Source organism: Girardinichthys multiradiatus, chromosome Y (genome assembly GCF_021462225.1).
Source record: "Girardinichthys multiradiatus isolate DD_20200921_A chromosome Y, DD_fGirMul_XY1, whole genome shotgun sequence".
Lineage (NCBI taxonomy): Eukaryota > Metazoa > Chordata > Actinopteri > Cyprinodontiformes > Goodeidae > Girardinichthys > Girardinichthys multiradiatus.
Window position 1 is genome coordinate 22189733 of NC_061818.1, and position 24517 is coordinate 22214249.

Genomic DNA, 24517 nt, shown 5'->3' on the forward strand with positions numbered 1-24517 from the left:
CTTCAGAAGCTTGACAGACTGGTGACTGGAGGTGCAGCTGTTGGTGTACAGGGAGAAGAGCAGAGGAGAGAGAACACAGCCTTGGGGGGAACCGGTGCTGATGGTCAGGGAGTCAGAGACGTGCTTCCCCAGCCTCACGCACTGCTTCCTGTCAGACAGGAAGTCAGTGATCCACCTGCAGGTGGAGTCGGGCACACTCAGCTGGGAGAGCTTCTCTATGGGATATTGTGAAGAGAACGTTGAGAGACTCAAGACCCAACACTCTGGATGAGCTAAAGGCCGCTATTGAAGCATCCTGGGCCTCCATAAGACCTCAGCAGTGCCACAGGCTGATTGCCTCCATGCCACGCCGCATTGAAGCAGTCATTTCTGCAAAAGGATTCCCGACCAAGTATTGAGTGCATAACTGTACATGATTATTTGAAGGTTGACGTTTTTTGTATTAAAAACACTTTTCTTTTATTGGTCGGATGAAATATTCTAATTTTGTGAGATAGGAATTTTGGGTTTTCATGAGCTGTATGCCAAAATCATCCGTATTAAGACAATAAAAGACCTGAAATATTTCAGTTAGTGTGCAATGAATCTAAAATATATGAATGTTAAATTTTCATCATGACATTATGGAAAATAATGAACTTTATCACAATATGCTAATATTTTGAGATGGACCTGTATCTGGGGGAGCTGCAGAGGGAAAAGGGGCTTTACTCAAACACCGACAGACGGAAAGCGTCGCTTTTGGGTCTGGCGCTCCGCCATCGACACTGAATATGATAGGCCAACATGAAAACGTGCACACTTGTGAAGTGGAAGGAAAATGATACAATGATTTCAAAAACGTTTATAAAAGGAAAATCTCTAAATTGCAGCATGCTTTTATTTCAACCCCCTTTAATTCTATAGTCCTAAATAAAGTGCAATAAGGTGCCTTCAGAAGTCTGTGGGGTTGCGTATACGTCACAGTCCCTACACTAAAAAATTCAAAATATTTTAGTCAATTGTTGAGTCACTCTTGCATCCAAGTAGAAATGTTTACTGTGATTTTCTTTAAATGTTTGAATAGCATTCAGGTTTTATTGCACGTATGCTCCAAACACCACAAATACAGACATGTACTGAAAACCTGTTTTATTACCTGAGGCAAAAAAACCTATAAGAGATTAAACAAAACAATGATTATTTTCCCCTCTTTTCTAAATTAAACCTTTAAAAAAATCAGCATTTCTGTGGCAATTAATATTTAGACATTTATATAATCAACTGTTGGGAGACGGAAAAGATATAAAGAAGCATAGAGATAAACATAAATGTTTTTACTCACTTTCGTTTTTTACCATATTAATGTGGAAAGTACTAAAGCAAAACACATTACAAAGCACAACCGTTGCACACAGGGTGGGTAGGAACCCTGAAAAGGTCTGGCTGCATTAAAAGAAGCAACTATCAGAATGAAGGAGGAATAAAATCTATCTGAAGCTTTTCAAAGACAAAAATCAATATTTGGAGGAAAGATTGTAATGTAAATGGTTTTAGGCTAATATACACATATGACTGAATCACTGATAAAGGTTATGTATCTGACAAAAATACTGCTGCAGGAGGACGCAGTGAAGGAACTCAGAGTTTTCCTTCTGCAGCTCTCTAGTATTGAACTGATGTTTAACCCTTCCCCAAAACCTCTTTTTATGCAGTTGCCAAGGGAAAAACTATTGAGCTCTGGTTAACCTTTTTATAATTCAGGATCCATACCTCCACCTGCTCCCATACCTGAACATTAACTGAGGTTGTTTAGCTACTTGTGGTCCCTGGATGCACCAGAGAGCTTTGCTAGATTCTTGTTGGCATGCTGAGAACAATGAGTCCAGTCTCACACTCGGGTGTAAGGTACGTTTGTAAGTGGAAAAAGAACACAATAGGGTTTTTAAAAAAACAATTTCTACACATTTTAAGACTGAAATTTCCAAAGTCCTTAGGTCATTTTTGCCCTGTTCAAAACACAAATAGAAAAATTCTCTATGAATGTGTACCAGGTGGAAAGAAGGAATTGAAGAAACAAAAAAGAAAGTGAGAAAATGAAAAGGACACAAGGAGGGACGGTAGGATACAAGGTGACAAAGGGTAGAAGAACACAAAGAAGGAAAGCACGAAAGACTTTGCAGGAACTCTGACACCTAAGGAGAGATCTGAATACTGCCAAGGGTTCGTGTAAAACAGTCCCTGACCATTACAGAGCTTTTTTTATAATTGTTTTTTATAACAGACTGCTTAGTGTTTCTAAGTCAGTGTTGTTCATCAGAAGGAATGATAGAATCAGAAGGGAGAACTACCAGAACCCTGCACCTCACCTTAGTCAGGGGTTTGACAAGTTTCAGTAAATTAAATGTAAGATTTTTAAGACCTGTTTTATTCCTCCGGCAGGTTTTTACACCTAGGTCACCTAACTTACAGTCCAGGTGCATCTTCACAAAAAACATTATCAATCTATCATCTAAATGTTATGGCCATGTAATGGCCTACTCACTGGTGACTTGACAGTTATTCACACCAATCACCAGGATGGTAAGCCACAAAAGGTCAAGGCTAAAAAACCTGGCTGTTCACTCAGAGCTGTATCCCAGCCTATTAATGGAATGTTGAGTGGAAGAAAAAACTAAAGAGGAAAAAGGTGTACAAGCTACAGGGATAGCCCATTTTAAAGATGACTGTGCTTGATTGGCCTTACCTAAACATCACAAAGAATCTATTGGTAATTTTCAAGGGACACTAGAACCAACAATGCAAACACAAACTGAATGCTGCTAATAAAGCCACCTGGCTATCCTGAATAACTCAGCAAAGCCACAGGCTGATCGGCTCCATGCCACACCACATTCATGCAGGGAACATCGACATTCTTTTCTGTAAGCCGACACTTCTTCATAAAATGTCCTTTTTTGGTCCAATTATTTAAGTAAGTAGTAAGTATTTATTTACTTACTCAATTTTGGTGTGCAAAGTGATTCAATAAAACATTAAATGTGCTAAATGTACAAAATTCCTTAAATAAATTGACTTTTTGATGATACGTTAATTAAGATGTACCTTTATAAAATAAGCCTTCTACTGGTGAATGATGATGTGTTTTAACTAACTTACTTTAAGTAAATTAGGTATTTAGGACATTTTAAGGCTTAGAATTAAGTATATTTGAAAGACTCCACAGAAACCCTGCTTGGTAGGCACACAGTTTTGATGAGGCCAACTTGGTGCCAAGTGACAGAAAGGAAAACACGAAGCATGATAAAAAATGGAAGTAGAATTAAAATGAAATGAATGCAGCTGTTTTTCCCTACTTTTACTAGACAGGTGGCTTTCTGATGTGAAAACTGGGGCTTTCGGGTCATTGTTGCAAAATCAGGCAAGCTGCTCCCCCTCTTTATGCACAACCTTCCCTCCCTCCGTGGTGCACCTCTCCATCTCTATGCTAATGCCCTGTAAGGATCTAAGGCGCACCAAAGTGAGGGATGGGAAGAAACTTCTTTGTTGTTGTTGTTGCCATAGCAACAAAGACTTGGCATAAATTTGATGCAGCATTGCCTATTTGCCCTGCAAGACAAGGTACTGTTCTTTTCATAATAATGACATATATGCATATATTTAAAAAAAAACAGCAAACAGGATGTGTTTTCATGAATTTAACAGCAGCATAAATACAAGAAAAACACATTCCAGACAGTATCTGGCAGATAGAAGGCATTTTGAGCAGCTCAGCTTGTTTAATTTTATCATGTATCCTCATACTTATAAACATGCACGCACAAACACACACACACTCACATACACCTGCGTGCAGTCTTGCTTTGACTTTGAAGTTCTTCTGGATCGCCTCTAAAGGCCTTTAGTGTTGCCAGGGCAGCAGGCAGGTAGAAGACATCAGAGTGCTTAGTGTGTATGTGTGCCTCTGTGGAGGCCAAGTACTTAATTAGCAAAAGGCCCAATGGGCCAGTTGCCGATTCTTTGGTGTTTAACACTAAACGAGGGAATGACTGGCTCGTTACTGATGCTAACAACGAGAGCAATTTATGCACCAGCTGATCTGCCTGCTGCGTTTGCCGTCAGCATGACAGTGACAGGCAAACAATAGGCTGGCATAGCGACTAATGTCTTCTTGCCATGCTAGCGTTGTATTCTAAATACAAGGACAGAGCTAAAAAAATTATTTGCTAATATAAACACAAATAAACAGTGAAACTTGTTCTGCCCTTACGCTTCAGGTAATTTAATCAGAAACATAAAAACGTGTGTAATTCAGTGAAATACTGGAACTAAAAACTTCCTACGGTGGATAGCGGTAAAGTGACTCGCCCTGAAAGTGGAGCGTTGTTCAGAACACATTCTAGCTTTGGCAGGGGCACTGTAGTCTGCTGGTGACAAAGGTACGTACAGGGGTTGGACAATGAAACTTAAACACCTGGTTTTAGACCACAATAATTTATTAGTATGGTGTAGGGCCTCCTTTTGCGGCCAATACAGCGTCAATTCGTCTTGGGAATGACATATACAAGTTCTGCACAGTGGTCAGAGGGATTTTAAGCCATTCTTCTTGCAGGATAGTGGCCAGGTCTCTACGTGATACTGGTGGAGGAAAACGTTTCCTGACTCGCTCCTCCAAAACACCCCAAAGTGGCTCAATATTTAGATCTGGTGACTGTGCAGGCCATGGGAGATGTTCAACTTCACTTTCATGTTCATCAAACCAATCTTTCACCAGTCTTGCTGTGTGTATTGGTGCATTGTCATCCTGATACACGGCACCGCCTTCAGGATACAATGTTTGAACCATTGGATGCACATGGTCCTCAAGAATGGTTCGGTAGTCCTTAGCAGTGACGCGCCCATGTAGCACAAGTATTGGGCCAAGGGAATGCCATGATATGGCAACCCAAACCATCACTGATCCACCCCCATGCTTCACTCTGGGCATGCAACAGTCTGGGTGGTACGCTTCTTTGGGGCTTCTCCACACCGTAACTCTCCCGGATGTGGGGAAAACAGTAAAGGTGGACTCATCAGAGAACAATACATGTTTCACATTGTCCACAGCCCAAGATTTGCGCTCCTTCCACCATTGAAACCGACGTTTGGCATTGGCATGAGTGACCAAAGGTTTGGCTATAGCAGCCCGGCCGTGTATATTGACCCTGTGGAGCTCCCGACGGACAGTTCTGGTGGAAACAGGAGAGTTGAGGTGCACATTTAATTCTGCCGTGATTTGGGCAGCCGTGGTTTTATGTTTTTTGGATACAATCCGGGTTAGCACCCGAACATCCCTTTCAGACAGCTTCCTCTTGCGTCCACAGTTAATCCTGTTGGATGTGGTTCGTCCTTCTTGGTGGTATGCTGACATTACCCTGGATACCGTGGCTCTTGATACATCACAAAGACTTGCTGTCTTGGTCACAGATGCACCTGCAAGACGTGCACCAACAATTTGTCCTCTTTTGAACTCTGATATGTCACCCATAATGTTGTGTGCATTTCAATATTTTGAGCCAAACTGTGCTCTTACCTTGGTAATTGAACCTTCACCCTCTGCTCTTACTGGTGCAATGTGCAATCAATGAAGACTGGCTACCAGGCTGGTCCAATTTAGCCATGAAACCTCCCACACTAAAATGACAGGTGTTTCAGTTTCATTGTCCAACCACTGTAGTTCTGCATGGGAGGGTGTACGGATTGGTCTGGTGACACTTTCGGCAAAGAGTTCATTCTGTGCCTCACTAAAGTATTCACACCTGTTTTGAAAATTTTTTCATGTTCTCACCTTTAAAGGTGGTGTAAGGCCCACAAAAATTACAATCAGAATCAGATTTATTCACCATGTTTGTGCACATAAACAAGGAATTTGACTTCAGCTGCTCTTTGCTCTCAACAAAGACATTAAAAATAAATATATAGAAAAATAGGAATAAAAATAAAAGGTTATTTTTGTAAATTTGTATATATACAGTGTTTTTACACAAGAGACCGACATGGTTGGAGCAAAATTGCTTGAAGGAAATGTTTAGAACAGAATCTCAATATAAATTCAACTGTTTTAAGAAGACTTCAAAGGGTTGTCACAGAATATTCAAAAACAACAGCTCAAGCTATATCACAAAGGAATGGGTCAATATTTCAGTCTCTAGATGTGCAAAGATGGTAGAGAAATTCCCCAAAAAACCTGCTTCTGTATTTGCAAAAAAAAGTTGGTTCTCCAACGTATTGACTGAGGGCAGGTTGAATATACAGGTCCTTCTCAAAAAATTAGCATATTGTGATAAAGTTCATTATTTTCCATAATGTCATGATGAAAATTTAACATTCATATATTTTAGATTCATTGCACACTAACTGAAATATTTCAGGTCTTTTATTGTCTTAATACAGATGATTTTGGCATACAGCTCATGAAAACCCAAAATTCCTATCTCACAAAATTAGCATATTTCATCCGACCAATAAAAGAAAAGTGTTTTTAATACAAAAAACGTCAACCTTCAAATAATCATGTACAGTTATGCACTCAATACTTGGTCGGGAATCCTTTGGCAGAAATGACTGCTTCAATGCGGCGTGGCATGGAGGCAATCAGCCTGTGGCACTGCTGAGGTCTTATGGAGGCCCAGGATGCTTCGATAGCGGCCTTTAGCTCATCCAGAGTGTTGGGTCTTGAGTCTCTCAACGTTCTCTTCACAATATCCCACAGATTCTCTATGGGGTTCAGGTCAGGAGAGTTGGCAGGCCAATTGAGCACAGTGATACCATGGTCAGTAAACCATTTACCAGTGGTTTTGGCACTGTGAGCAGGTGCCAGGTCGTGCTGAAAAATGAAATCATCTCCATAAAGCTTTTCAGCAGATGGAAGCATGAAGTGCTCCAAAATCTCCTGATAGCTAGCTGCATTGATCCTGCCCTTGATAAAACACAGTGGACCAACACCAGCAGCTGACACGGCACCCCAGACCATCACTGACTGTGGATACTTGACACTGGACTTCTGGCATTTTGGCATTTCCTTCTCCCCAGTCTTCCTCCAGACTCTGGCACCTTGATTTCCGAATGACATGCAGAATTTGCTTTCATCCGAAAAAAGTACTTTGGACCACTGAGCAACAGTCCAGTGCTGCTTCTCTGTAGCCCAGGTCAGGCGCTTCTGCCGCTGTTTCTGGTTCAAAAGTTGCTTGACCTGGGGAATGCTGACCTGTAGCCCATTTCCTGCACACGCCTGTGCACGGTGGCTCTGGATGTTTCTACTCCAGACTCAGTCCACTGCTTCTGCAGGTCCCCCAAGGTCTGGAGTCGGCCCTTCTCCACAATCTTCCTCAGGGTCCGGTCACCTCTTCTCGTTGTGCAGCGTTTTCTGCCACACGTTTTCCTTCCCACTGAGGTGCCTTGATACAGCACTCTGGGAACAGCCTATTCGTTCAGACATTTCTTTCTGTGTCTTACCCTCTTGCTTGAGGGTGTCAATAGTGGCCTTCTGGACAGCAGTCAGGTCGGCAGTCTTACCCATGATTGGGGTTTTGAGTGATGAACCAGGCTGGGAGTTTTAAAGGCCTCAGGAATCTTTTGCAGGTGTTTAGAGTTAACTCGTTGATTCAGATGATTAGGTTCATAGCTCGTTTAGAGACCCTTTTAATGATATGCTAATTTTGTGAGATAGGAACTTTGGGTTTTCATGAGCTGTATGCCAAAATCATCCGTATTAAGACAATAAAAGACCTGAAATATTTCAGTTAGTGTGCAATGAATCTAAAATATATGAATGTTAAATTTTCATCATGACATTATGGAAAATAATGAACTTTATCACAATATGCTAATATTTTGAGAAGGACCTGTAAATGCACGTCTTGCTTCCCAGAATTTAATTAGTAAAATGTTTGTAAAACAGCTAGCATTTTTCATGCTTTTAATTATGTGATATCTTGGGTTATTCTGTCACACAAAATCCCAATAAAATAATTTCATTCATCTGCTTTTAAAGTCACAAAATGTGAGAAAGTTTTAGGGGTATGAATACATTTGCATGAAACTAAATGTAGCTCTGGAAAAAGAGGTTCGATAAAGCTAAAGGAGAGGAGCAGGACATGCTTTTTAAAATGTTAATATACTATTAAATTAAACTCATTACAATTGCTTCAGATGTACTTAGAAGAAAAAAGGGCAAGATTTTACAGTACATGTTTTACTCCCCTGATATAGACCCTCCTGTTTCACCGCGATGAATTTTTGAGAATAATGACACTTCAGTCAACATATGACCCACAGAATAAAAACATGAGAGAATCGAAAGCCCCAGATATTCTCTTTGAGGCAGCAGTAGAGACTCAAAGTGGTAAGGTTGGTGCTTTTGCTTTCAGTAAAGGTGTGGGAAAAAAAACAAATATATTCACGCCTTTACTCGCATAGTTTTGCAGGGTCGCGGGGAGGCTGGTCTTTATCTCCAGCAGCCATAGGGCAGGAGGCTGGATCCCAGTCACCAATCCTTCACAGAGCAGCACAGGGTCATGCAGGAACAACAACCATGCAAACACTCACTCATACTAAAGCAATTCTGAGAGACCAATTTCCCTAACAGGTTAAGGAGGAAGCTGAAGCTGACTTACATAATATTTCTACAATTTAAAAACATCAAAAACAAGGTAAAAATAAAAAAAGCACTAAGAATTTTAAACTATATCTAAGGTTAACTTCTATTTTTGAAAATGATGGCTATCTAGGATGCCAGCATTGCAATACGTCTAGGATTACTAACACGGTTTAAAACATAGCAAACACTCACAACTAAAGGTCTCATGTGAAACACTTTCAAAGCCCTCACATGTGGCAGTTCAACTCCGCTATATAAAAAGATCAAAGGATTGGCTTGTTAAAACTAAACTCCACCTTAAATCAAAATTCATACCCACTGTTCTCATGATCAAAGACTGAAGTCAGATATAAACAACTCACTAATAAAGGTAAAATTCAGAAAGTTAAGGCTGGAGTGTGTGATGTAACTCTGAAACAAATAGAATACTCCATCTACTTTAGGTTTCAGAGCCTAGGATGTGACTTTCACTCACTATCTGTCACCAAATTTAAGATTCTTTGGTTACTGTTCAATTAGGACAGTAATGGCTAAGCACTGGATGGCATATTGGCCAAAGGTTTCCCTGACTTTTTATTTCTTGCAGTCCAGATGTTTAACTTTTAGGAATCTGCAGGAAGTAAAACCAGATCTGCCAAGATATCAGTGCTTTGACCCCCACAGTGTGTCAAACATTTGGCTATGAGCAAGAACTATTAACCAATAAAGCGTCTCATAAACTTATTTGTTTTTAACTACAGGTCCTTCTCAAAAAATTAGCATATTGTGATAAAGTTCATTATTTTCTATAATGTAATGATGAAAATTTAATATTCATATATTTTAGAATCATTGCACACTAACTGAAATATTTCAGGTCTTTTATTGTCTTAATACGGATGATTTTGGCATACAGCTCATGAAAACCCAAAATTCCTATCTCACAAAATTAGCATATTTCATCCGACCAATAAAAGAAAAGTGTTTTTAATACAAACAACGTCAACCTTCAAATAATCATGTACAGTTATGCACTCAATACTTGGTCGGGAATCCTTTTGCAGAAATGACTGCTTCAATGTGGCGTGGCATGGAGGCAATCAGCCTGTGGCACTGCTGAGGTCTTATGGAGGCCCAGGATGCTTCGATAGCGGCCTTTAGCTCATCCAGAGTGTTGGGTCTTGAGTCTCTCAACGTTCTCTTCACAATATCCCACAGATTCTCTATGGGGTTCAGGTCAGGAGAGTTGGCAGGCCAATTGAGCACAGTGATACCATGGTCAGTAAACCATTTACCAGTGGTTTTGGCACTGTGAGCAGGTGCCAGGTCGTGCTGAAAAATGAAATCTTCATCTCCATAAAGCTTTTCAGCAGATGGAAGCATGAAGTGCTCCAAAATCTCCTGATAGCTAGCTGCATTGACCCTGCCCTTGATAAAACACAGTGGACCAACACCAGCAGCTGACACGGCACCCCAGACCATCACTGACTGTGGGTACTTGACACTGGACTTCTGGCATTTTGGCATTTCCTTCTCCCCAGTCTTCCTCCAGACTCTGGCACCTTGATTTCCGAATGACATGCAGAATTTGCTTTCATCCGAAAAAAGTACTTTGGACGACTGAGCAACAGTCCAGTGCTGCTTCTCTGTAGCCCAGGTCAGGCGCTTCTGCCGCTGTTTCTGGTTCAAAAGTGGCTTGACCTGGGGAATGCGGCACCTGCAGCCCATTTCCTGCACACGCCTGTGCACGGTGGCTCTGGATGTTTCTACTCCAGACTCAGTCCACTGCTTCCGCAGGTCCCCCAAGGTCTGGAATCGGCCCTTCTCCACAATCCTCCTCAGGGTCCGGTCACCTCTTCTCGTTGTGCAGCGTTTTCTGCCACACTTTTTCCTTCCCACAGACTTTCCACTGAGGTGCCTTGATACAGCACTCTGGGAACAGCCTATTCGTTCAGAAATTTCTTTCTGTGTCTTACCCTCTTGCTTGAGGGTGTCAATAGTGGCCTTCTGGACAGCAGTCAGGTCGGCAGTCTTACCCATGATTGGGGTTTTGAGTGATGAACCAGGATGGGAGTTTTAAAGGCCTCAGGAATGTTTTGCAGGTGTTTAGAGTTAACTCGTTGATTCAGATGATTAGGTTCATAGCTCGTTTAGAGACCCTTTTAATGATATGCTAATTTTGTGAGATAGGAATTTTGGGTTTTCATGAGCTGTATGCCAAAATCATCCGTATTAAGACAATAAAAGACCTGAAATATTTCAGTTAGTGTGCAATGAATCTAAAATATATGAATGTTAAATTTTCATCATGACATTATGGAAAATAATGAACTTTATCACAATATGCTAATATTTTGAGAAGGACCTGTATATCTGAATGCTGCAGTTGCATCTCAATAAATCAGAATATCTGTGGTTTAATTCAAAAGGTTTACCTCATAATATACAGATTCACAACAGAGTAATATATTTCAGTTGTTTATTGTTATTAATTTGGATGACTATCGTTGATTATGGAGTGCTCTGCCCAGTATCAATTGAGGGTTGAGTGGAAGGAAAAACTGTGGTCAGACAAGATTCAAAAGCAACAATCCGTGCATTATTGTTGAGAGAACATAACAAACATCAGATCCAACATTGCAAAAGAGCTGAAGGCAGGTATTGAAGTAACCTGGGTTTCATTAACACCAAAGCAGAGCCACAGGCTGATTATCTTTATAACAAACTGCATTGATGCAGTAATTTGTGCAAAAGGAGCCCCGACCAAGTATTGGGTGTTTATACCGTACAGCACATGGACATACTCTAACTAGGGTTACATGTCTCTGTTTTATGAGAGTTAATTTTTGCTATGAGCAGTTTTAATCTAAAATAACAGAAAAAAACATGTATTTTGCTTATAATCTTATTTACTAAGATGCATCTGTATTTTGCTACAGTTTAGCACTGACACTGAGCTACTTCAAACCTTATTTTCAATATATGCAATAAATAAGACTTCTTTTTTGCTGTACCTCAGTGCATCTTCTAGTTTAGCTATCTTCCTCTTGGCCTCTATTTTCTCCCTCTCAGCCTCACTGTGAACTGCCAACACCTGAAAGACAGAAAGAGTAAAAGTAGGACAGAGATAGAGGTTCAAGTGAGTGCTAAAGCAGACACCATCAAACATCACTCAGGAAATCCGCTGTTGCCTATGTGACCCTCTGCATACGCTCTCACCGTTTCTCCCTATCACCCCATCATAAGTACCGTCAGGATGCTCAGAGCATCTCACACTTTGGATCTATGGCAGCCATATGGGCCATTCTAATAGACAGATACTACATCACGTTAGCTCACACTGCATTCAAAAAAAAGTTTAAAAAGAATCTTTCCAGAGGAAACAAAAAAATGCAAAATAAACTATTGTAATAACTTACTAGTCTAAATCCTGCAACCTTGGAAGTTAAAGAAAAGGCAGAAGAAATGCCGCCCGATTAAAGGAAAAATACAGGTCCTTCTCAAAATATTAGCATATTGTGATAAAGTTAATTATTTTCCATAATGTAATGATGAAAATTTAACATTCATATATTTTAGATTCATTGCACACTAACTGAAATATTTCAGGTCTTTTATTGTCTTAATACAGATGATTTTGGCATACAGCTCATGAAAACCCAAAATTCCTATCTCACAAAATTAGCATATCATTAAAAGGGTCTCTAAACGAGCTATGAACCTAATCATCTGAATCAACGAGTTAACTCTAAACACCTGCAAAAGATTCCTGAGGCCTTTAAAACTCCCAGCCTGGTTCATCACTCAAAACCCCAATCATGGGTAAGACTGCCGACCTGACTGCTGTCCAGAAGGCCACTATTGACACCCTCAAGCAAGAGGGTAAGACACAGAAAGAAATATCTGAACGAATAGGCTGTTCCCAGAGTGCTGTATCAAGGCACCTCAGTGGGAAGTCTGTGGGAAGGAAAAAGTGTGGCAGAAAACGCTGCACAATGAGAAGAGGTGACCGGACCCTGAGGAAGATTGTGGAGAAGGGCCGATTCCAGACCTTGGGGGACCTGCGGAAGCAGTGGACTGAGTCTGGAGTAGAAACATCCAGAGCCACCGTGCACAGGCGTGTGCAGGAAATGGGCTACAGGTGCCGCATTCCCCAGGTCAAGCCACTTTTGAACCAGAAACAGCAGCAGAAGCGCCTGACCTGGGCTACAGAGAAGCAGCACTGGACTGTTGCTCAGTGGTCCAAAGTACTTTTTTCGGATGAAAGCAAATTCTGCATGTCATTTGGAAATCAAGGTGCCAGAGTCTGGAGGAAGACTGGGGAGAAGGAAATGCCAAAATGCCAGAAGTCCAGTGTCAAGTACCCACAGTCAGTGATGGTCTGGGGTGCCGTGTCAGCTGCTGGTGTTGGTCCACTGTGTTTTATCAAGGGCAGGGTCAATGCAGCTAGCTATCAGGAGATTTTGGAGCACTTCATGCTTCCATCTGCTGAAAAGCTTTATGGAGATGAAGATTTCATTTTCAGCACGACCTGGCACCTGCTCACAGTGCCAAAACCACTGGTAAATGGTTTACTGACCATGGTATCACTGTGCTCAATTGGCCTGCCAACTCTCCTGACCTGAACCCCATAGAGAATCTGTGGGATATTGTGAAGAGAACGTTGAGAGACTCAAGACCCAACACTCTGGATGAGCTAAAGGCCGCTATCGAAGCATCCTGGGCCTCCATAAGACCTCAGCAGTGCCACAGGCGGATTGCCTCCATGCCACGCCGCATTGAAGCAGTCATTTCTGCCAAAGGATTCCCGACCAAGTATTGACTGCATAACTGTACATGATTATTTGAAGGTTGACGTTGTTTGTATAAAAAACACTTTTCTTTTATTGGTCGGATGAAATATGCTAATTTTGTGAGATACGAATTTTGGGTTTTTATGAGCTGTATGCCAAAATCATCCGTATTAAGACAATAAAAGACCTGAAATATTTCAGTTAGTGTGCAATGAATCTAAAATATATGAATGTTAAATTTTCATCCTTACATTATGGAAAATAATGAACTTTATCACAATATGCTAATATTTTGAGAAGGACCTGTATAAGAAGCAGAGGTCAAAAACTAAATTTCCGAGAGGCCTAATTAAATATCTCCCTGACCCCGAATAAAGAGTACAAAGGTCTGCTAGGTTTTTACAGGTGTATCAGTCAAAGGGCCCCAAGTATGCTGGTCTTCCACCAATACACAGTTTGTAGGAATGGCACTTTGAAGATGACCCAGGTGCAGCACAGACTTTAAACCTGATCTTTAACCGAGACATCTGGCCTACACTTGTCTGGTCCAGCTCAGATTAATTAACAATGAGCCAGGACTCTATGCTTTATGGCTTTCAAAAGTAGAAAGCACAAGCAATTAAGTGTCCGCCTGGGTACACTAAAGGGACAGTAAATCCCTCAAAAAACACTGCAATCTATTGCAATGAACTCTGAAAGAATTTGCTTCCCATTCCTAACTCTGCTTGTTTTATACTGAAATTACTGTGCTACTTATAAATATAACGTCTATGTTTCCTCTTGTTAATCACAGAGAAGGTAGAGAAAACTTTAAATAAAGAAATAAAAACCAAAGGAAACATGCTGGTCACATTTATTGGCACACCTGACAGAAAGACGGGATGTGTGGGGGGAACAGCATCCATACAGAGAGAATTTTGAGCATTTCTTATTGCACTTCATCTCTCCTATGAAGTGCAATAAGAAATGATCAAATTTCAGCTCACCTCACAAATCTATTACAGGATTTTGTTAATGCGGACTGAGCTGGCTATGGAAGAATGTACATTTATTGTCCAGTGAACCAGTTCTGTGTTGTTTTAGTCATGTTTTTTTCAGTTTTCCAGTAGAGTGCACCAGATTTTTATTTTAAATATTCTCGGTTTTTCCAGGGGCATTGGAAGAGACACAGGCCCACAGCATTGCTGATCCTCAACAATGTTTAACAGTGGGTGTGAGGTGCTCTTCTATATAAAAATCTTTTGTTTCCAAACCTTACTGGCATGTTTTTTTGCAGAAAAGTTCAATCTTAGTCTCCTCTGACCAAAGCTGCTTCAGCTGAAGCCCCCGTACCCCCTGAACAAATCCAACATGTTTATGTTTGTGATGGTAGGGCCAAAAAGGTTGTTTTTTGTTTTGTTTTTTGGCATTACTCAGAATTAACCAGTTGGCGCACCGCATCTAAAGGCTATTTTCCAGTGGCTAAGACAACTGAGCCTATTTGTCGTGTTATATTTATGCACAAGGGAACCAGAAAGTCATAGATTGGATGTTCTCAGAAACTATAATGAACGTAAAGCAGTGAAATATTAATACAAATATTGAGTTACATTAATGCAAATTACAAAATATTTTTACCTTTGAATCCTTTGTCTCCACAGAATAAATATGCACCAAATAAAGTATTATATTTCCACATTTTTCATAAAGTAGTAGATCACAGAGAGGCTGTCACTGGAGGATGTACCTTTTTCTCACAGTTAGCCTGCAGCTCATCTTTTTCTTGCTGGAACTTCATCTCTTGATCCTGAAGGAAAGCAACATTTATATCATGTGGTTCAACAGACAACACAACATTAATGCTTCACAGACAAAAGAAAATCTGTGACGTATTTGAGCTCACATCAAACCCCTTTGTAAACCTTACTCTGACTTGTTGGTGTCTTCTGTAATCGCTCTCCTGAAGCTGCTGCTTGAGGTGAGCCACAGTCTTCTCCAAGTCCTCTATCACATCTGTGGCCTGCAAGAGATGATTTGTTTTTTTGTCTCAATAAACAGTGGGCAATACATTTAAAAACAGATGACATGTTATGGTAATATAAACCTTAGCAGCAGACAGAGCATGTTCCTGATATAGGTGGCTAATGTCTGTCTCGTGTTTGGCTTGGAGCTTCATCACGTTCTCCTCGTGTTGCTCACTCTGCTGTTCTTTCTCCTTCTGCAGCATTGTAATCCTGCACACATTCAAAGACTCAGTTAAAACAACCTTGGCAAGCTATTTTTTTAAACATCTTCAAACAGTAAAACAAAACAGGGAGATGAGTCAGTAACTACTCACTGGATCACATTGTCCCAGACAAAAAAATCTGAATATGACTGAAGATTGACTTCAGACTTTCAAATACGTAGAATATTTGATCAATTCTCTTATAGAAAGCCTTGTAAAAGCACATGCACCTTTCTTTATTTTATTCGGGATTTTAATTGATAGCTAAACAAAGTTGTTCAGATCTGCAGTGGAAGGAATAGGACACCAGACATACATTTTTTTTTTTTTTTGGTTTAGATCAAAGCACAGAACAGCCTAATTCAAGTAAAGAGAAAACTGCTGTGCACAGATGCTTTTCAACAAAGTCAACTGAGCTTGGCCAAAGTTGCAAAGAATAATGTGCAACATTTCAGTCTTTAGAAGTACAAAACTGCAAGAGACCTATGGATGGTGGTCCTACTAAAGGTGGGGCTTGTATTGAGGAGTATTGACTCAAGTGGGCCTGAATACAAATTAGATTATTATTTGTAAAAAGTAGGTACTACTTTCCCCCTATTTTACGCTACTCAAAATCTCAGTTCAACACACTGAATTATGATGGGATGTTCATACGTTCAAGGGGTAGAAATACTTTTGCAAGACTGTATATCTCCCTAAATTATTGCATTTAACAAATCCACCCCCAACCCCACCATACCGTTTGCCTCCTGTAATTTAGCACTCAGGGAAGCAGTCTTGACCTCCAACCAGACCTTCTCTTGCATCACTTTCTGCTGGAACTGGTCGGCCTTCTCCACCTCCACCGACTGTTGCTTCACTCGCTGCTCCATCTCACGCATTCTTTGCTCCTGGCCCAAAAACATGCAAGAAAAGGACAAAGTCAAAAAGTGATCAACCAATGAGGGTGGAATCATGAGATAATGTCAAGGTAGAGGATTAGCATGCTCTCCGAGTCAGACACAGAAATCTGGCTCCTCCCAATTAAAGAAGGATTATTCCTGTTCTGAAAACCCTCAAAAGCTGATTAATGAAAAATAAATGAAGTTATTCTGTTGTTTATTAATATTTTTTTCTGACTTGATTAGTATTTCAATAAAGAAAAGAACTACTCTTCAGCTTGCACATGTGTCTCTGTACGCAGGCATATAACAGCATTGAATGTAGCACGAGCCCAGCAGATAAAGGCGATGATGGTCTGCGGATAAGAGATGGAGCGTGCTAGCTGATCTACATGTTGACATGGGCCAGCGATGACAGGAGGGAACGGCGGTGCCCATCAGAGGTTGGTGACAGAGATTTTTTTCTTTGTGTCAGTGCTGAGGGGTGTTAAGAAAAGAACAAGGGGCCTGTGTTGTGATTTGGCCGCGTGCTGACACTTAGCTCCCTGGCAGCAGATGAGAGGAGGCACGTCTGCACAATGAGCCTTGACTGGGTGCACCTGGACACACTTGGTGAGAGCAAATTAAGTCCAGTAATTAGGTGTTTTAGAAGGAGACTTACTTGATGAGAAGTGCAGGCTATATAAGATACATCAATCTCTCCGCTGCCTTTCACAGATTTAGTGATCCAGACTTTGAAGTTTCAGCTGAAAAGCCATTTATAGTGATGGACATCCCCTCGCAGTTTTTGTATCAGAACCGAGGCCAGCAACTGGAAGGCAGCCTGCATCAACAGTTATCTCCAGAGGTTTATCAGGCTGTGTGCATGAATGTATAATGTGAACCAAAGTCTAGTGTCCAAGTAGGAGAAACAAACTAAAGAACCACAGAACAGTGACAAACAGCAGGTGTGAAACCATTGCTTTGAGGTGATTTCTTAAACAACGTACCTTATAATATGATAACATTACATATCATGAGCCACTAATCTGATATGAACAGTGGGAGAATTAGCTCTCATACAGATTTCAGAATGAATTAAGCTTAAGAACAGACACAGAAAACCTGCAAAGAAACAACCAAAGTGAGAATCAGTGCTTTATATAGTCAAAGTCTGGCAGCCAAACAGGGAGCTACAAGCGTTTCTCCAGCTTAATTCAATACCTTTCAAAGGTATTCATGCCTCTTCAACATTTTCATATTTTCTCTGTTTACAACCACAAACTCCTGTTAATTTTATTGGGATGTCTTGTGAAGTGGTGCATATGTATAAAGTAGAAGGAAACTAGAAGGAAAGATCTGAAAAGTGTGAAATGCATTTGTATTCAGAACCCCCTGAATACATCGTTTGTAGAACCATGTTTTACTACAGTTACAGCTTCAAATTGTTTGGGGTGTATATCGCCACTAGCTTTCTAAATCTAGAGACTTAGATTTTTGTCATTTCTTCTTTAAAGAATGATTCAAGCTCAGTCAGATTGGACAGAGCATATCCATGAACATTTCTGTTGCCACATATTCCAAATCAGATTTAGGTGTGGACTTTGACTGGGTCATTCTAACACATTTAGATGTTTCATCTAAGCCAGTTTATTATAGCTGTGGCCATGTATTTAACATGTTTTGTCCAATTAGAAGGTGAAGCGTCAAACCATGGTGCAGCCACCACCATGCTGCACTATGGGAATGCTGTATTCAGAGTGATGTGCATTGGTTTTTTTTTCATCACACAAAGTGTTTCATTGTGGTCTCATTTGACCAGAGCACCTTTCTTCCAGTTTGCTGGGTCCCCTACATGGCTTGCAGCAATTTGCAAATCTTCTGGCTCCCCATCAACAATTCACAAAGTTTGCAACTCTTCCAAAAGGCCATGTTTAAGAAGAAAATTCCTAATAGCTGTCCTGTCAGCAGATTTTCCCTTCTCAGCTGTGGATTTCTGCAGCTTTTCTTTTCTTTGTCTTTTAAGTCTCTCTGCTCACTTCTCTAAATATTTAGAAGAAATTATTAAGCTCTGAATGTTTAGAATCATACGTCATACATTCAAATACCTGCATGACCACAGTAAGGTCTGGAGTGCATGCATTTAAGAGAGAATACATTATTAAAAGGCAACTCCCTGTTTTCTACTCTTTGTGATACAAGGAAAAAGTTTAATTAGTCAGTCAGTCATTTTCTACCGCTTATTCCATAGTGGGTCGCGGGGAAGCTGGTGCCTATCTCCAGCAGTCTATGGGCTAGAGGCAGGGTACACCCTGGACAGGTTGCCAGTCCGTCGCAGGGCAACACACAAACAACCATGCACACACTCATTCATACACCTAAGGGCAATTTAGAGAGACCAATTAACCTAACAGGTATGTCTTTGGACTGTGGGAGGAAGCCGGAGTACCCAGTGAGAACCCACGCATGCACAGGGAGACCATGCAAACTCCATGCAGAAAGACCCCTGGCTGGGAATTGAACCCAGGACCTTCTTGCTGCAAGGCAACAGTGCTACCAACCACACCACCGTGCAGCCTATTATGTTTATGTTTATGTTTGCTGGAATATTCTTCAAGCCAATTAAAAACAGAATTAATCAGAGTAGAAGCAGAGAGGTCCATAGTTAGGGTGACCAGACGTCCCCGATTTCCGGGGACAGTCCCCATTTTAGACGACATGTCCCCAGCTAAAGCTGTTCCCAAAATGTCCCCAATTTTAACGTTTTGTGAAGGAGAATAAAAATGTTTGCGTGTAGACTGTTATTACAGTAGCTGGGGGTAGAAAGCGTAGAGGGGGCATGTCAGGCGCAACAACAGCTGTCACAGTTACAGACATAGTAGAAGAAGAGCTGAGCACGCCGCCTTGGACTGGGCTGTCTTGCCCATGATGAAGGCTTGGGTCACCATATGAAACATTACTAGTGGTGTCAACATTCGCTGTGCCCAGGAAATTGGGCTGGGATGTGTTTTGTTTAACTGAAGGTGAGGATCCAAATGCAAATAAACCAGGCTTTTATGAATGAACAGAACAACAAAAGGCAAGACAAGAGCATAGGGAGTAGCTGCAGCTGAGTGAGTAAGAGAGTGAGAAATCACTTTAAGTAAAGTGGAGCACTACAGTGTCAACAAGGATTCGTCCGAAGTAAGATGTTTCAAAATTTATTGGTGAGCTTTAGCTTATATTTTTAGAGCTAGTTATTAGTTGATTTGTTAATTTATTGTTTTAATATGTGAACACATACTTTTAGGCTGAGGGGTGTTTGTTCACTTGGTTTGGACATTTGAAAAGTCCCTTACAAAAAATAAAAGAATTAATAACAGGGAAACTGAATAAGGCAAGAATTGCATGAACTGAGAATAATAAGGAGGGAGAGATAATTACATGGTCAAATGTGCATTTCTTCTGTTTTATTACCTTGTAACTCCAAGTAAAAATAGGTGGGTTTCTTTGTTGTTTTACCAGCTGAGGAAACTGGTCAAATAATTAAAGAAACGTTAATATTTATAAAATTATATTAGGATTACCCTAGTTTCTTATCTAAAAATAACCAATTTCTAAAGGGTACCTCAAACAAAAATCTTATTTAATTTGTTAAATTTATATTTTTCGGTAGGTTATATGTTCTAATGTTTTGGAGAAGATTGTGATTATATTATGTCTCCTTTTTATAGTAAAAGACTGATATAAGAGGAGAGAGGAGGAAAATAGAAAGATAGAGAAGAGTGAAACAGCAGAGCAAAATTGGAAAGAAGAGGAAAGAAGACAGACATTACTACTACTATTGCTTTATTTGTTTTATTGCTCTTAGGAAATGATAACAACAGGGTAGATAGACACTTTCCTGCTATTATACATGATTTCTATTGTTTAATTATGAATAAATATTTAAAGATATTTCCTTATATGTTGATTACATTTAATAATTTTAATTGCCAACCTGGAAATGTCCCTGGATTTGATTTCAGAAATCTTGTCACCTTACCCATTGTTACTCAGGAGGAGCTGAAGAGAGCCATTAATTAGGTGGGAGAATCTGTTGACAGGACAACTGTTAGCATGCACTGTACAAATCTGACCCTAATGAATAGTGGCAAGAAGAAAGTCTTTGTTGAAAGAAAGCCATAAAATGTCATGTTTGTCACAAGCCATGTCAGGACACAGCAAACATGGAGGAAGATGGTCTAGGAAAAAAAAATATGACGTGTTTGCCTTGATCTCGTTGGCTTCACTCGGAATAATGTCACGGCAGCTGAGTGTCCGAAGTTTCTTCAAAAAGCCCAACAACAATGATGGTGTTGATAAAAGAGGTGAAAAAAGAGGTAATGATGCAGAGGAAGATGAAGAACAAACAAGCAATCAGCCCTCGGCAACTACAGAGCGAGCAAGCGGCAGCAAGGAGGTTAAGCGGGAGTTGTGAGATTGTGCATTCAGGGCACAGCAGGTGATCTGTTCATATTTTAAGTGCAATCATTTAATTTCATTGCTCACATGTAGTTACTGGGACGTGTTTTTTGTCACTGCGGATAAAAAGTTACACGAATTCATCTGGTTGATGTGGATTCTTTGTCCAACTCGTTGGGACTGAAAGTTAATTAAAATGAATGAAAATAAATACTATTGAATGTTTAATTATTATCATTTTAAAAATAAAGTGACGGGGGGGAAAAAACATTACAAGACTTTTTTTTACCCAGTCCATCAAAATGACAACAAAAAAGTCTAGCTCTACCTCTTGTTGGCACAGAGTATTGCTTCAAAGGAGCAGAATATAAATGGACGGCACTGTTTTTTCAGATTTTTGTGTCGGTTTTTTTCCGCTTCACAGAAAGGAGTTATTTTCTGTTTGTTATGACTTGAAAATAATCGATATAAACTCGATATAAAATCCATTGAATGTTTGTGGTTGAAATGTGACAACATATGAAAAAGTTCAATGTCTATGAGTGATCTTGCAAGGTGCTGTGCTTAGAAAACTGCAATTCCAAACTGCATGGATATTGACTGCTTTAGTTATCAATAGTCATTACGTCGGTGTCTGTGGATTTCAGCAAAGCTGTCCAGTCTCAGAGGCATCTAAATGCCTCCAGACGCCTAATTGTCCCAGATGCCAAATCTGCCCCTTGTAGGGACTGCAGCAACTCAGCGTCCACTTTAATCAAGCCATCCTGACTATGTCTGAAGATCAAGCCAACCACATGGCAGGAAGGCAACTAATTTTCCGTGACCTAGAGGTTCTTTTTATTCTCTTGGATCCTGTCTGTCCTTAATTATTTTTAAAAAAGTGCCTTACCATAGGTTCGGCACCATCCAATGTTCGATGCCTCTGAAATGTCAGCCAGTTGATAAATTAAGGCCAGAAGCGATACATGTGTATGGGTGATATGTATGGAAAAACCATAATGCTGATAACATTAAACCTATATAATATATGCAAGAGCTCTATAACATACCTTTTAAAGAGCAGCTCAATTAACTGTCTTCTAGTGTTGACGAGCCCTGTTAATAAAATGTGCACAATCCCATTTGACACTACAGTCTTTTTTTATAACATCAAAGACCCTGCAGCTTTGGAAGGTGTGTGCGAATGTGAGCGAGCCCATCTTTGAGGACGATCTTAGCACTGAGTAAGATTTAATATGGACTCAGATCAAAGACCTTTAAAGAGATGACAGACATGCAAAATTGCAGTCACTCCCACCCAGATGTTAAAGGATGCCTCCTTTCATTCAAGGCGTGGAATGAAGAGGCTGGATGTTTTATTATTAGATTTGTGACTGATGTACACATGCAAAGTTAAACAAAGTAAGAAATTTAAGCACAAATATGGATAAAAACTTTCCTAAATCCTCCTCCTGGTCCAGTAGACATCTGAGCAATTTGGAAGAAAACAACTGTAATATTTTAAAAAGTTTAAAGAATATATAAAAAGATAAACTCAAGATAATTGTGTCAACTGATTATTGTAGTCAACTTTATAGTCTCTGCAGTCGTAATCTAATGTAAAATATAGTGAAATGAGGTTGGCAACTAACAATTATTTTTCTGATTGATTAATTAGTTGACAATTTTTCAATTAATGATCAGATAGCAAAAGTTGCTTAATCTAAGTTTGCGTACAAGCAGAATTAAATCATGTTCTCAAATTGAAAATATGTGCTCTTGATTTTGGGCAGTAAATTCCCCCCATAATGGACACCCTATCAGATTTAAGTCAAGACTTTTACTAGGCCACTCAAAAACCTTCATGTGCTTTTTTAAGCCATTCAGAAGTGGACTTTCTGGTGTGCTTTTGAATTATTTTCCTGCCACATGGCCCAAGTGCCCCCGACTTAAGGTTAGGAACTGATAGATAGACATTATTTAGTTAGGAGCTAAATTAATTGTTTCTTAAAATACTGTGAGTTGTCCAAATCTTGGCGTAAGAAAACAGCCCCAGACATCACACTACCATGTTTGACTATAGGTATATTTATGTACTTTTCGGAAATCCTGTGTTAGGTTTAAGCTAGATGTAACGGGACATGTGCTGTCCAAAAGGCTCCAGTTCTGTTTTGTCTTGGGGTTTCTTTAGGTATTTTTGGAAAATGTAGGATGAATCTTTGTATTGCTTTTGGTCAGTAGTGGTTTTGGCATTAGAACCTTTCTATAGATGCTATTTTATGCCAAGACACTCTTATTGGTTAATTATGAACACTGACCTTAACTGAGGAAACAGAGGCCTGCAGAGCTTTTTCTGGGTTGTTTTTTGACTTCCCAGATGAGTAGTTGAAGCGCTCTTGGAACTCCTGGGAAAGTTCACCTCTGTTCCATGTGTTCTCCATTTGTACATAATAGCTCTTACTGTGTGCTTCACTCAAGCCTCAAAGGTTTAGAAACAGCTTTGTAACCCTTTCCAGACTACAGATGTCAGTGAGTTTGATTCTGTTCTTGAATTTCTTTAGATCAGGACATGATGCTTTTTGCTGGTTGAGATCACTAAGCCTACTTCATGTTGTCAGAATGGTTCTATTTAAATAATTTCTTGGTTCTACAAGTCTGGCAGTAATCAATTGTGGGGGCGGTTAGTAAAACTTAATCAAATTGAACATTTTAAAACCTCGTCATATTCGTGCACTTCATTGAACTACTTCCACCTTTCTTTTGCAGTACTTACAGCAGCCTGAGAACGAGCCTTATGCTCAGACTCCATCTTAGCCAGCCTGTGGTTGGTGTCGTCCAACAGCCCCTGGATGTTTTCAGTGTGTTTCTTCTGCATTTCAAACCTTGCCTTCTCCATCTCTGCTACAGCTGCATGTAACTGAAAAGGAAGAGAAAAGCTACATATGATACACCCCTTGAATTTAAATGACTTGCTTTTTCATGAAAACACCTGGAGACATAACTCATCCACTCCTCATCTGTTTCCCCAAAACAGCCACAGTTGTTCCGTTGATCAATAATAAATAAATTTGATTAACTTAATTCTTTGAAGTGTCACTGAGTGCCACAGCACATGGGCTACAGTTCACATTGAATAAGAATTTGCTTTAGTATTGAAGACAAAAGAGATGAATGAAAATCAATTTGAAAAATATGCCAGAGAGCTTGTCAAATAAATAAAAAATTGGACTTTTAATTATTGGTGCGAATTTTCAAGATGTTCTGAAGAAAGAAAAAAAAAGTGTAAATTTTCAAAATTATAAAGGCTTTTTCTCTAACAACTCACAAAAAATGTCTTCAAGTGACATAAACAACTGTTTCAACACTGTAGGATCTGTATAACCTAAGTTAGGAAGATAATTTTCATGGGAAAGAATACGTTACAAAAAGTCTGTTTGATACTATGCCTTCCAAAACTATTCCCTCCTCTGAAACCTTTTGTCATTTTTTTAAATTCTTTTACAAAACAAAAATCTCAAAAGACCCCTTTCATCTGATAACCTTACCTAAAATTAAGGGTATTAGAACCCTTCAGAACTTCCCTAATGAGTAAACAGTCTGCCTGTGTGAGATTTAATGTCACCATAAAACCCATAAAAGT

General features: G+C 39.9%; 1 protein-coding gene across 1 annotated transcript in view; it reads right to left on the reverse strand.

Annotated features, from left to right (window-relative positions):
- The window catches only part of LOC124864062 (centrosomal protein of 112 kDa-like), a 176086-nt gene that overhangs the window by 102371 nt on the left and 49198 nt on the right, over positions 1 to 24517 (reverse strand). Inside the window, exons 12-18 of the mRNA XM_047358676.1 lie at positions 23651 to 23794; positions 16335 to 16485; positions 15826 to 15829; positions 15473 to 15602; positions 15296 to 15388; positions 15116 to 15175; positions 11611 to 11690 (exon numbers count right to left, since the gene is read on the reverse strand). Of these exons, the coding sequence (XP_047214632.1) occupies positions 11611 to 11690; positions 15116 to 15175; positions 15296 to 15388; positions 15473 to 15602; positions 15826 to 15829; positions 16335 to 16485; positions 23651 to 23794 (662 nt within the window). The remainder of the gene's footprint in view (positions 1 to 11610; positions 11691 to 15115; positions 15176 to 15295; positions 15389 to 15472; positions 15603 to 15825; positions 15830 to 16334; positions 16486 to 23650; positions 23795 to 24517) is intronic.